This window comes from Sinocyclocheilus grahami, unplaced genomic scaffold (assembly GCF_001515645.1).
Source record: "Sinocyclocheilus grahami isolate Dianchi unplaced genomic scaffold, SAMN03320097.WGS_v1.1 scaffold680.1, whole genome shotgun sequence".
NCBI classification, from domain to species: Eukaryota; Metazoa; Chordata; class Actinopteri; order Cypriniformes; family Cyprinidae; genus Sinocyclocheilus; species Sinocyclocheilus grahami.
The window spans coordinates 108,031-123,056 of record NW_015505859.1 but is presented as its reverse complement, the minus strand read 5'-3'; the positions used below and the strand labels follow the sequence as shown (position 1 = coordinate 123,056).

At 36.2% G+C, this 15,026-nt stretch overlaps 1 protein-coding gene across 2 annotated transcripts in view; it reads left to right on the top strand.

Moving 5' to 3' along the window:
- Positions 1-11,087: 11,087 nt before the first annotated feature.
- Positions 11,088-15,026, top strand: part of LOC107559275 (T-cell leukemia homeobox protein 3-like) — a 10,200-nt gene continuing 6,261 nt past the window's right edge. Inside the window, exons 1-2 of one of the 2 annotated variants that reach the window (XM_016243027.1) lie at positions 11,088-11,244; positions 11,581-12,119. In XM_016243027.1, coding sequence (XP_016098513.1) covers positions 11,639-12,119 — 481 coding nt within the window. In that variant the 5' untranslated portion in view covers positions 11,088-11,244; positions 11,581-11,638. Of the gene's footprint in view, positions 11,245-11,382; positions 12,120-15,026 lie in introns of those variants that run through there. The other variant, XM_016243028.1, reaches the window with a different exon arrangement.

Genomic DNA, 15,026 nt, shown 5'->3' with positions numbered 1-15,026 from the left:
AGGGGACAAAATATTCTGTGCAAGACACTCCTACAGGGCAGCAAAGCAACCCTAAACACAAATACTGTTCATTAGATTTGTCCTTTTGCTTCCACCACGACTGATTCTGCCACTGAAAGGGTGACCGGATCGATTTGGCGGTGTTTGTGAAGACATAATGAAGTCCTCAGACGGTGTGTTCTTATAGAGTTAAGCAGGGCAGAAGCCACTAGCAGACTAGCTGTTACTCTCAGATTTATTAGACTCAGCCTGGAGGTCCTACCGTGAACCGTAATAAATGATATCAAAGCGGCCGTATTTCTAGATAACTATATTATCAGATAAAACTTCACCTTGGGATCGCCAGGATAATATGTATTATTGATCTGCGCACCTTTTTAATCAAACATACACGAAATAGATTCTAAAATAGATTGCAAATGAACAGCAATGATAGCCTGCATATATGCGAAAAATTTCTTCTCAAATGACCCTTCTTTTATCTGATGTAAATTAAAGCACAGTTTTTAATATATAAACTACCACTCAAACATTTGGACACACCTGCTCATACTTTATTATTATTTTTAAAATAGTAAACTCAGAAAAAAGGTACAAAAGCTGTCACAGGGGCGGTACCTTTTCAAAAGGTACAACTCTGTACCTTATTTACCCTTATAGGGTGCATATTAGTAACTCAAAGGTACATATTAGCACCTAAAACTTATTAGTGCCTAAATGGTACATATTTGTACTTTTCGAAAAGTGCCGGCCCAGTGACAGCTTTTGTACCTTGTTCCTGGGAGCTATAAAATAACACAAACGGAAAGAATTACACAGTGATCAAAACAAATTAAAACCCTCTTATTTGAGCTTCTTCCTTGTATAGATCACATCTCTGAGCATCATGCGGTGCATGCTGGGATTTAAAACTCTACTGAAGGAGTATGATGGACACTTGTTGATGCTTCATCTTCTCTTTCCATTCAAACTAATCCATTAAAGTAATAATAAGTCATTTTACCTTTGTAAAGAAATTCTTACTTGTGTAGAGATTATCTTTGAGGCTTTTTAAGACCATGAGAAACATAAATGAACATGTTTAGTCAAAATCATAAAAAACATCAATTAATTAAATCACAGCAAAAAAAAATAAAGTGTTTTCAGTCAGAAATTGCTAGTAAATTTCACTAATAATTACAAAGAAACGACAAGTAACGCACTGAATTAAACACACATTTTAAGTAGAAAGACTAAAATAGTATTTTCTTGTAAAACGCCCCACCAATATCCTTTGTTTTACTAACAACTTTGAAAAATCGGTTTTACAGTGTAGTTCTTTTTCTGATCAATTACTGTATGATGAATTATCCCAAACTATTACATCAAATATCAGCACTTTTTAAAGTAGTACTGTGCTAAATGAATGATCTTTAAAATGAATTTGTTGCATCAACATCATGCAACACTGCATTGTATTTCATTACAGTATAACTAATACCTGTTACATGCTTAAAATGCAGGTGGAATAAACATTCTTTCACATGACTGAAAATGAAGTGAACATGAAACTAAAGCATTCATTTACTTTAAATCCATTCAAATGGGGGCAAAATGCTTGTGCTTGCAAGTTGTAAACTCTTCCTCTGCCTCTCTCTCTCATGATGCATGAGGGCCTATTTGCGCAAGCTCATTATGATTAATAATGCGCATGCTGTGGATGCTCCATTGTCGTGAGAGAAAATGAAAAATGCAATTACTCGTTTGAGATGGCTGGGAAAACAGGACTCGCTGAAGACTGACTGTAGCTATTGGAAACAGCGAGATAAAATGGCATGGAATTAAACAGTGTAGGACCCTCAGACGACAGGGCCAGATTACTGAAGTTCAGTCTAGACCTTACAAATAACCATTACAGTGGGAGTCTACAATAATGTTGGGTAACACTTTACATTACAGTGTCCATGTTGAACACTGTATATTGCATGTTGCATTAATTAATGATTATAGTAATACAAATAACAATGTGCAATACAAGCAGCCCCACCTAGTGTGACCTAATTATGTTCATCAGGATGATACAGGATTCTACTAAAATGACCCATGAAAACACAATTAAACGTAAGGTTATCAAAGCATGATCCTGCAAAATTGGGCCATTCAGAATGTAGATGAGTTTTTTTCTTCATCAGAACAGATTTGGAGAAATGTAGCATTACATCACTTGCTCAACAGTGGATCCTCTGCAGTGAATGGGTGCCGCCAGAATGAGAGTCCAAACAGCTGATAAAACATCACAATAATCCACAAGTAATCCACACGACTCCAGTCCATCAATTGGTGTCTTTGAAATGAAAAGTCATATTATATGCATAATATTGCTTTCCCAGTGAGAAAGTCATCTCGTCTGAATCAGGAGAGAAATATGCACAGATCAAGCACTGTATACAATTGAAAACAGTCCAAAACAGTTCTAAACAAATATGTTGGTGGATTTTGATGTGAGAGGACAACAGGGGATGGGCTTTTTCACTGGAGAAAGTGTTATTATGGATTATGGACTGGTATTTTATCATTTAAAGTTAAAATCTCTTAATCGTGGATTTGTTTATTACAAACATGCAGCTTTTTACTTCACAAGGCATAAATTGATGGACTGGAGTCATGATTACTTGTGGATTATTGTGATGTTTTTATCAGCTGATCAGACTCATTCTGACGGCACCCATTCACTGCAGATGATCTATTGTTGAACAAGTGATGATGAAACATCAACAAAACCCATCTACATATGGGATGGCCTGAGGGTAATTTTACATTACATTTTCGGCTAATTTTCATTTGTGGGTGAACTAACTTTTTATTTACATATTTACCGTGCAAAATAACAATTTTTAAACTGTACTTTGAGTAAATGCTTGTAATTGCACATAATGTCACAGTACTTCTATAATGATCAATTATAGTGACATGGACACTGTTAAGTCTTACCCAAATATATTGTGAATAATCCTCACCTAGGTATGGGCACAAATAACAAATCACATGCATTAGCTTAAGAAATCCTTATTCTGATCAAGACAAAGTGCAAATGGTGTATTATTCTTTGCCCCTATTTTACCCTGAGATATATGCACTGTCTTCCCAATATTTCATGCAAATGCCTTGTAATTAAAGTCATACAGTGCTGTCACTGGATGGGCTATAAGGCCAGTTTGATAGACACCTTATTGAGTTAATGCTGCTAGGACTCATTCCAAAAGCTGTAAATTGCAAGGCCATCAATCTCAGCTAGTGCTTTTCCTCACTCAAAAGGAGTCATCAATTAGGAGACTGGTGCTCCCTGTGTTGCCCAGACGCTGGGTTCTCCCATAATACAACAGGCCTGTCTGTGCTGAGACTGTGCAGGGATGGAGAAAGAGAGAGAAAGAGAGAGAGAGAAGAGGGGGGCTGTATGATAGACAGTACTAAGCCTGAGGGTACATCATTATTACCAAAACCCCTCTCCCTCTCTTTCTCTCTCTTCACTTCTGCTCCACCATGTATTTATCTGTATTTTCTCTCTCTCTCTTGGAAAAAATATAAAATTATATATATATATATGATGTGAGAGGACAACAGGGGATGGGCTTTTTCACTGGAGAAAGTGTTATTATGGATTATGGACTGGTATTTTATCATTTAAAGTTAAAATCTCTTAATCGTGGATTTGTTTATTACAAACATGCAGCTTTTTACTTCACAAGGCATAAATTGATGGACTGGAGTCATGATTACTTGTGGATTATTGTGATGTTTTTATCAGCTGATCAGACTCATTCTGACGGCACCCATTCACTGCAGATGATCTATTGTTGAACAAGTGATGATGAAACATCAACAAAACCCATCTACATATGGGATGGCCTGAGGGTAATTTTACATTACATTTTCGGCTAATTTTCATTTGTGGGTGAACTAACTTTTTATTTACATATTTACCGTGCAAAATAACAATTTTTAAACTGTACTTTGAGTAAATGCTTGTAATTGCACATAATGTCACAGTACTTCTATAATGATCAATTATAGTGACATGGACACTGTTAAGTCTTACCCAAATATATTGTGAATAATCCTCACCTAGGTATGGGCACAAATAACAAATCACATGCATTAGCTTAAGAAATCCTTATTCTGATCAAGACAAAGTGCAAATGGTGTATTATTCTTTGCCCCTATTTTACCCTGAGATATATGCACTGTCTTCCCAATATTTCATGCAAATGCCTTGTAATTAAAGTCATACAGTGCTGTCACTGGATGGGCTATAAGGCCAGTTTGATAGACACCTTATTGAGTTAATGCTGCTAGGACTCATTCCAAAAGCTGTAAATTGCAAGGCCATCAATCTCAGCTAGTGCTTTTCCTCACTCAAAAGGAGTCATCAATTAGGAGACTGGTGCTCCCTGTGTTGCCCAGACGCTGGGTTCTCCCATAATACAACAGGCCTGTCTGTGCTGAGACTGTGCAGGGATGGAGAAAGAGGGAGAAAGAGAGAGAAAGAGAGAGAGAGAGAAGAGGGGGGCTGTATGATAGACAGTACTAAGCCTGAGGGTACATCATTATTACCAAAACCCCTCTCCCTCTCTTTCTCTCTCTTCACTTCTGCTCCACCATGTATTTATCTGTATTTTCTCTCTCTCTCTTGGAAAAAATATAAAATTATATATATATATATATATATAGAAAATCAAAGAGCAATAAGTATATAAGTTTGATTCATTATTAAAATGAAATGATTAATAATACTAATAAATTATTTTATAGTTATTCATAATAAATATTATTTCAAATCCTATTTTATACTAAGTTACGTATACTTGTAATGTCTTGTCATTTTGTGTGTGTATCTCTCTTTCTCTCTCTTACACACACGCAATAAAACGCATAAGTAAACTAATTACATTTGATTTATTAAGAAACATATAAACATAATAAATCAAAGTTATCAATAATAATAATAATAATAATAATATGTATACGTGTGTGTTCTACGTTTTACGATTCGCGTAAATATTTTTTGAGATGCTTAACATTTCATTTGCACTCTTGCCCCCGGTTTCACAGACAAGGCTTAAGCCTAGTCCTAGACTAAAATGTAAATCTGAGCCGTTTCAACTGAAAGAAACTTGCACAGACTGATCTTAAAACATGTCAGTGCCTTTGTTTTGTCTTAAGATGCACACCAGTAATGTTTTTTTCTAAGGCATGTTTACAAAAATTACTTAAATGTCCTAATTGAACTGTGGCCTAATCCTGGTTTAGGCTAAGCCCTGTCTATGAAACCGGGCCTTGGTGTTTTAAATTTGATGTCTTGTGCCATTTGAACTTAAGGACGTGTTACGAGCAGGACGTGATTCTTGCAGTAGGAACAAAAGAGAGTGAACAAACTGTTATTGTTACATACAATTTAACATTTCCCGTCTGTTTTCATTAAGCTGGCCCATGCCACCCCTCCCCCGGGTTACCACCTCCCGCAGGTGGCTGGCAGAAGGTCCCTCTCCGCCCGGAGCCCGCGGGCATCAGCGCTGAGTCCGTGCGGGTGGCGGCTGGTGGACGAAATTAAATTACTGCTCGCGGTTTGTAAACAACACAAAGCCAATGATACGCTTAATTACGCCTTTGACACTTCAACGAGACGCGTGTAGAAACGCGATCGGAATGAAAGACACAAAAGATGGATTACAAGAAACACAATAATGGTTGAAGCAGATGCGTTTAAATTTAACATGTTTCATTGTTGTGCAACTCACAAACTATCGATCTATCTATCTGTCTGTCTATCTATCTTCCGTTTAGGTAGAAGGTTTTGTTTATCCCTTCTTTCAGATAACCATAAAAAGATGTTTGATTAATATCTTTATCAATAAATGAACTTATTTCAAAGCACTTAAACTTTGGTCTTGTGTTCAATGCATTAAACGCAATGATTAAAATGAATCAACAACCACAATCATTAAATATGCAATCAAGAATACATAAAGATTGATTAAAACTAATAAGAGAACGCACGCTTAAATATGCTGAAAACAGAATTCATGTCTTTGCAAACAGATCACTCCATAAGACAGTTCAGAATTAGTTTAATTAATAAACCAAAATATAAACACAAATAATTACACAAATACATATTTTAGTCAGTCACGTTTTCATTTGTTTACACGATCTGTCCAACACATTTACTGCCAGAAATGTCCTGAACTGCTGTGAGGAAATACAAAATAATTACAAAAGTGAAAAAAGTTCAGTCGTTTTTTTTTATTTATAAACACTTGCAAATGTATCTTGCCTAAAGTCGTTATAATTGATCGAAAACAAGGAAAAGCTTGATTTAGCCTAAGTGGATTCAAATAAATAAATAAGTAAATACATTTAGGCTATTCAAAATACAGCAAAAATATAATAAATAAATAAAAATAAAAAGACAGCAGTAACAGAATTCCGTTTTAATATTAAGTAGGCCTATATTTTCTCTTATTTATCTAATTAAATCGGCAATAATAATAGCCTAATAATAATAATAATAGCCAACAAGACGTGAAAACTACAGCTCGAAATAAACTGGCTACATCCAAAAACGAAACAAAGTGATCCTTTCTTTACCATCTCTTCCCTCAACGCCCTTTTGCACAAAATTCATATCGACAAAGCGAATAAAACAATTCATTATTCCACCACTTCATCTGTTTCAGGTCACACAAGACCTTACGATGTTATCCCGTCTCCCCTGCCCTCACACCTCTCATTTAGTCCACATTACCAGATGACGCATCGGAGATCCCGGTGCGCTCCTGAGCGTATTTGGCGGTCTGTCCAGTTGAAGCCGCCTGATCGGGCAAGGAGGCGCCAGGTTCTCCCGGGGGAGAGAGAAAGTCAAGGACTGCAGCTCGAGATGCAGAATAACGTAATTCAATCTGCTCTGAATTCAACCTAATTACAGCAGAAAGCACAACAGTCATGGGAGGGATGGAGAATGGTGCAATGGGTGCGAATGCCCCTTTGACAGGCACATCGGCGAGCACATACACATAAGCAGACACACTCACACGCGCACACACACATGCATTTGAGGGGCACAAGGCCAAGATGCACATGAGGAAATGCTGAAGGTAAAAGGATGTACTGACACTAAGAGGCGCTGGGATCAGAGCTGTTCCGCCATTTCTCTGTTGAAAGACACCAGCCGAATTCTCAACCATTTCCAGCTTGTAACATAATTAGATTAAGAACATTGCATTTCATAAAAAGAAATCGAATAATAATAATAATAATGCATTTCCAATTTCTAAATTATATTATAATACATTATAAATACAATCATATATAAATTATATTTATTAATAACAGTAATAATAATAATAATTCTTATTTGTATTATTTTATTATAGGCCTAACAATAATGCAAATAGCATACTTTTTTATAATTTATATTTTAATATAATTTTAATTTCATACTATAAAATGCATGTATTTAATAATATAATACTATTTATTAATAGTAGTGATGATAACACTAGCAATAATAACAACACATTATAATTACAAATAAAGTGTATAATAATTATAAACACAAATGATTTATAAAATACAAATAATAATATTAATAACAATTTTTTTTTTATAAATTATATTCATAATAAATTACAAGTATAAAATTATTTTATTTACATATGTTTATTAAAATGACAAAAACAAAATAACAGTAGTGTAAAAGATCGTCTTGCATTTGAAGTGAACAACAGATGCACAACGCAGTCAATGCTCATAATCTAGAGATGGATGCAGCTGTGATGGGTGGGATTTTCCTTTCAAACCCACGTGCAGGGTTCATATTGAACACCGCCGGCAGGTGTTCGGGCAATACATTTAAATGGCTGTTTGACACGTTGTTTTTGTTTGATTATTTCTCTTTTAAAATCTAAATATATATATATCGACAATCAATTTGCATAGATTGACAGCTCGTGTAAGTAACCGGCAAAAAAGCGGCAGTGAGTAGCTACTTTGCTACTGACTCATCTCATTCTTTATGTAGCGTTGTAATCGCCATTTGTCACGAGCTGTGCTGCTTGATATCGCCTTCCAATCCCTGTGGCACCATATTGAGCAAACACTATCGCAGTTGTTTGCAAATCTCCAAAAGCGCACTGAAACAGGTTACACCCGGGAGGGCGGCGGGCGGCGGGTCACCGAATATGTTGAAAGGCGAACTGTGACAAATGATTTTTGTCTTCGCTTTGTCTTCATACTTTATTATCAGCACCGCCTGGAGATTCCGATTCATCAATGACCCTGCATACACTCAACAGCCCTGCCAAGACATCGCCTGCGGGCAACCAGCTATAAGCGCTATTTGGCGTTCAACCCGGAGACCACGGTTTAGGCCGTATTAGGCACCAACTAAAAAATAAAAAAAAAAGCAAGTGGCTAGTTTTAGATACAGGCGTTATCAAACATCATTGCAGCAGGGCAGGCTATCTACTAAAGTTAGATGACATGTTAGCCGGAGTGTGCAGAGGTAACCATATGGCAACCGCAGCTATAGCCTATACATATCAATAGCTACTACATAATTATCCTAGTTATTATTTCAAAATCACAATATATGAAAAAATAAAATGAAATAAAACAAACAAACAAATAAATAAGTTAACAACAGAAACTCACTGACAGTGATTCTTAAAAGTTCACTTTCAACATATCCCGGCATGCATTTCAGATTTTCTCATCTGAAAATAGCGATTTCAGTCTTGATATCTTCTACACTGCAATGTTTTAACAGGACATTAATTGGATGGATTTTAGAATAAACACTACATTGCACCTAATGAAATGAAACAAGAGTTGGGTAGGCGCGGTTTGTCAGGTTCAATCATTCGAGCGCTTCTTAGTTTTAAAGATAATTACAACTTAAACCAATTAGTAGGCTAACCATTAGATACTATTTTGCTTCCGTGCGAAAATGTAATTTTATTTAACATTCACTGCTGACGAAAACTACTCGAGAACGCGGGGTAGGCTACCGTTTGCTTCTGGAATTGAATTCAACTCAATAACAGCAAGAGAGAAACGCAATTAAAATATTTGCAGCACAGTTCAATTAGTCCGATAACAACTGTGGTTAAAATAAAGCAGTCTTAGGGAAAATAACTGCTGGAGGAATACGAATGTGCAAGAAATGAGATCTACAATTGCATATGTGTATATAGAACACAAAATGGCATTAGAGCGAAACCATGGAAATGAAACCAGGGAATAATAGTTAATCCTGACTGTTAGGCTAATTATGATTGAGCTCGTTCTTAATTCCTTAACTGCCTCGTGATGAAGACAGACTCAGTCGTGTCTGATCGTTATGAGCTCAGATGCTCTAAAGCTGCACGTTGATGCTTCCGTCTGAGCACCAGCATCACTTTGCCAAAGCGACGAAATCCAATCATAATTTCTGAAAAACATCTTTAGTCGAGGAGTAGAAATAGCTACAATGCAAGTCTATATGATCATCTTTTTTCATGGTGAAGAAAATCACCCACATTTTGATAGGCCTAGGCTATAGCCTAACTATGAGATGTTGCTGTTGCCCAACACGACCTCGTGCAGTTAAATAGCCACGACTCCGGCTTGCTTATTCGATATCATTGAAAACCAACAACATGTTTTCCTGCTATTGAGACACACACAAGAGCGCTTATTATTGATACAGCTCTGTATTCAGAAAATTGATTTTTATGCTTCCCTCTAGCCACTTTGTGCTGCGGAGAAATATTTTTATTCGTCCGAAAGCTGAAATAAGTACGTAATAAAACGATGATATATTAAATTCGTTTCCCTTGCTTTCAGGTTTTATTATGCGCCATTTTTCATTTTTATTGAATTGAAAGCGGAGAATCTTCCACTGTAGCTTCGGGCGAAAAAAGGTTAAATTATTTGCGCCAATCACACTGGCTTCTGCATCACTGAAGGCAACTGATGCTTCTCTGGCTTCACCCTTTATTTCACGCAGCCAAAGGCTAGTGCACTTCAATGAAATTCAGTTTCATTTGATTAAGCAAACGCATTGCCATGTGTACGTAAAGCTGCATGTTTCTGTACCCCTGACAAAACCTGAAGAGCTTTTTTTCTGAATTGATGTAAACATTGTGGCCTTTATTCCAGGGGATAATTAACAGCATCAACCCTGTGGATTACAAGTTATTTTGATGTGTTATCTTTCACACAATTAAAGAAATGAAGCCTGCTTATTATTATTACAACCCAATGCCAATAGTATTCCTGCTCAAATTTAGTGTATTTTAACCTGACAATTCACCTTGTTACAAAGGTCAATGTAAGAAGGTGAACTGTCAGGTCAGCTGTCCCCATACCATATTCAATAAAAGTGTGGATGTAATTACTAAAAAAATAACTAAATAAATACAATTATGCTGTAAAATTAATTATAGAGTACAAAAAGTAGCGTATAGCATCAAGTAAAACATAATAAAATAAAACGTAAATGTACTAAACTGAATATAAAATTAATAAATACAATTTAAATTTTTTTATATTAAATAAATGTATCAACACGTTTTCTAAGTCAATACGGCTTTTCATAAAAAGGTCAAAATGTGATATTGCATGTGATAAAACTGACCTTGACTCACAGTCTTGCCAGTTGTTTTTCTTGTCACATGACAACAAAATGGCCTCCTGCAAGTTGGTTACACCACAATGATTTTGATTTGGCATACAAATGTTTTTCTTTTCTTCTCCAAAATATTTTTAAATAGTTTTTAAAACACGAAAAAAAAATGCACTGTTAATTCTTCAAAAAAAAAAATATAATAATAAAAAAATACTACTACTAATAAAATATTATTCCAAATTACTTGTCAACATGCTTTAATAATTCCACTAGACTGCTCTGTTTTCTAGGAACATGAAACATTTTATATTTCAGCGTGAGCTACAACACTACAGCCCTGGTGAAAAACAGAAGCGGGTTCTTTAAGAGAGGGTGCGGGCGCGATGCATTGTCTCTACAGAAGTGCGCAAGAGCCAATGGAGAGGCGCGTGACAGAGTTTGGGCAGAAGGGGTTTGTCTCACCTGCTCGAAATCACTCCAAGAGGAGCGTGAACAGGACATTTTCAGCTCACGACAATTAATATGCACGTATCGGACAGTTAACACTTCACTTTAGATAACAGTGATGAGCTCAAGTCTGGGCCATGCGCCTTTCTGAGGTACAGCACCACTCCAGAAACGCGTCAGTTTTGTTTGCTACAACTTGGCAACTCACCACTTCGGGATTTAACAGTGCGCGCGGAGCCCTTTCTACTGTCGAGTTGCTTTTTTAGGCATCATCATGGAACTGAAAAAGAGCCAGACGCAATGCAAGAAAGTGTTGGATAATGCTAAATTAATCGTGAAGGAGTCCATGTGATTTCTGTTCTTCACTGTTTTTGTACATCAAATGGAAGCGATTTAAAATTGCATGGGCTCTGAGCACTTCAATGAAGAATATTTGTATTTTAAAAAGCAATTCTGTACCTTTGGGAATAAGTCGTGTTGCGTTGAAGTTTTAGGAATTAAACATCGCAACCTTCCAAGCTGTGCGTAACAGAAAGAACCGCGACGATGGAGCACACGGGGATCGAAGAGGTGAACCAGACCCACCAGCAGCACGAACCCATCAGTTTTGGAATAGATCAGATTCTCAATGGCTCTGACCAGCCGAGTAGTTGCATGCTGCCGAGCCGAACCGGCGACCCGGACTACGCGCTCGTGCCGAACGTCTATGCCAACGGCTACAACAGCGTGTACAATCCGGCCTGTTCGATGGCGGCGGGACTGGCAGGTTCCTACAACGTAAACATGAACATGAATGTGAACATGAATATGAACGTTAATGTGAACTCAGGGAACCCAGGCGGTGTCATCCGCGTCCCGGCCCACAGACCCATGCCACCCGCGCCTCACCCGTCGACAACTGGCCATCCACCGGGCATCGCGGCGGGGATACACACCATGCCCACGGTACACAGCATGGGCAGCCCCGCCAGCTTCTCGTTCCCTTGGATGGAGAGCAGCAGAAGATTTGCGAAAGATCGACTGACCGGTAAGACTTGAAAATATTTACAGCATTGCCAAAAGTAAGGCTGCGCCGGTTTGCTTATGTTGAAAAAAAAGGCAATAATTATGACCAACATAAACGAAGACGGACGATTAATGTGTTACTGACGTTTGGGGTCAATGTTATCTGCTAACAATGAGAAAATTGTCTCAGTAGCTCGGAACGTTTTTTACATAAAGATTTTTAAATTGCTGATTAAACGTAAATTGCAGCAGATGTCGCAGCGATTTTCTAAATTAAGACGATAGCTGCATAAAAAATGCAGACGATGTAAAAACAGCAGCAGTTACATTAATAGCAGAATACATTTCATATAGAATTTCGCCAAACAAACTTACAAAAAAAAAAAAATAATAATAATAATAATATTGCACATAATAATAACTCCTACGGTATTTTTGTATTGAAATTACTTACATGTAGCCTAGTACTTGCACTGTTATTTTTTTTAATAGAAAAGTAAGAGTCTTCCTATTTTGTCAGGCCCCCATTTCTACTGAAATATTTTTGACTCCGTGTCGTTTCTTAAAGAAATAATATTTTAATGTATTGCGATCTTTTACATTTATTCATTTAGGAGAAGCTTTTATACTAAACAACTTACAAATAAGAAATACAACAAGCTATTAATTTTACTATTGCAATTTAATATTTACGTTTAAATACAGTAATATAATGGCATATAATAACTCTGTATATAGCTACAGAAATATGTTTTAATAGGCCTGTATATTTGATATTTTTTACAATTATTTTATAATACCTTTTGCTTTTAGAGCCAAATGGATTTTATTCCAAAATGATGTTTTTGTTTTAGTCTAGATGATTATTTTTTATTGCCATTATTAGATCTTTATATTTAAATGTTTTTCTAATGAATGTTTTTTAAAATGAAAAAAATCTGATGTCTATCATCTCTGCACTGTGCTTGAATTAATATCGGAAATCCTTTAAACACTCCACTAGCTTTACCCCTCGACCCATCTGAAAATTGAGGAGTAACACTAGACAATCTTTTAAACCAGCACAATAATTCATTTTTATTTGACCATGATGTTGCATTGAACTCAGGCGCACAGTAGAACCAACATCATGATCTCGGCCTGTGGATATTATACGTGTGTATTGCTCATAAAAACACAGTGGCTTTCAAAATCACAATTTCTTGTGGAATGCTTTTATGACACCAAGTCACGTCTACATTCTTGAGCTACTGTCTCTCTGGACCTTTAGGACAAATGGATCATGATACAGTGGTTGCAGGGAGCTAAATGTTGCCACAGCCAGCAGTGATGCGTAATGGCATGTTGACAAATCGTTTTAATCTACGCAAACGTATTACTAATAGAGATTCAACAGAGGACGATTTTGGATAACATTTCTAAGTGTGGGGACACACACACACACACAAAACAAAACAACAACAACAGCGTGTTTCTGGAAAAATAGCCTGGCCTGTGCATGATTACAGAAAATGTAACAATTATATATTTGTTATTATAGTAATGCTCTAGTATATATTTTAATGTATATATTAATAAATAAAGATATATAGAAATCATAATAAATATATAAGAAAATATATGCATCACGTTATTTGTGTCTCGTCTGTCTGTAACATCCTTCTCCGTTTTCCATGTGGTCAGTTCGCGTCTTCAAATGACGTCACACATAGTGAGATGAAAATGAAGAAGAATATAGATTTCGGCGCATTAAATATTCAAAATTCCGCTCTATTCTCATTAATGATTCAAATGAGAGAATGATATGTCAACTGCAAAAGCTCTTTTGTAAATATGCTTATCAATTTTACTCATAGTCACTTTGGGCCACTCGTTTATTATATTGAACTCTTCCGTGCCTTTGAATTGCGCTGGGTACAAGGAAGCCCAGGACATATTTCAGAAATGAAATATATGTATGTTTAACACTGTACATTTAAGTATATATAAACATTACAAAATATTAAAAAAATTATAAACATATACATAGAAGAAGTTCACCAACGAATCTTGAATTACACAAGAACGTGAATGAATGTTGAGTAGCCAAGAACAGACATTTACAGATCTCTAACATGGTATTATCTGAACGCCAACCTGCCAAACAGAAAACTGGCTCTCTGTCTTCACACTTGGCCAGCCAACCTGGCAAGACCCATAAAACACCTTAGTCGAAGGTCACTCTCTTGGTTTACTCAATTAAAAACAGGTTTTTGCACAGTTAAGTGTTGAGTTATTTAGTTATTCTGGTTCAATTCCTTAATTTTATTTTCTCATTTTATGATGGCCAAACTATTGAAGTTATTTTGTCTATATAAATGATGCAATGTAATATTTTGGTAATCTCTCTGTTTTACTCTCTGTACTGTTGAGAAGTTCACCAACGAATCTTGAATTACACAAGAACGTGAATGAATGTTGAGTAGCCAAGAACATACATTTACAGATCTCTAACATGGTATTATCTGAACGCCAACCTGCCAAACAGAAAACTGGCTCTCTGTCTTCACACATGGCCAGCCAACCTGGCAAGACCCATAAAACACCTTAGTCGAAGGTCACTCTCTTGGTTTACTCAATTAAAAACAGGTTTTTGCACAGTTAAGTGTTGAGTTATTTAGTTATTCTGGTTCAATTCCTTAATTTTATTTTCTCATTTTATGATGGACAAACTATTGAAGTTATTTTGTCTATATAAATGATGCAATGTAATATTTTGGTAATCTCTCTGTTTTACTCTCTGTTTTTTCCCCCCACACAACTATCTGTTTAATACACAACACTACACAGATACTTGTTCTATATTAACATCTCGATCAAACATTTTCTTCAGATGCTTGATATTAAATTTGGCTTCGGCTAAATCAAACAAACTGATTTTTCCTATATA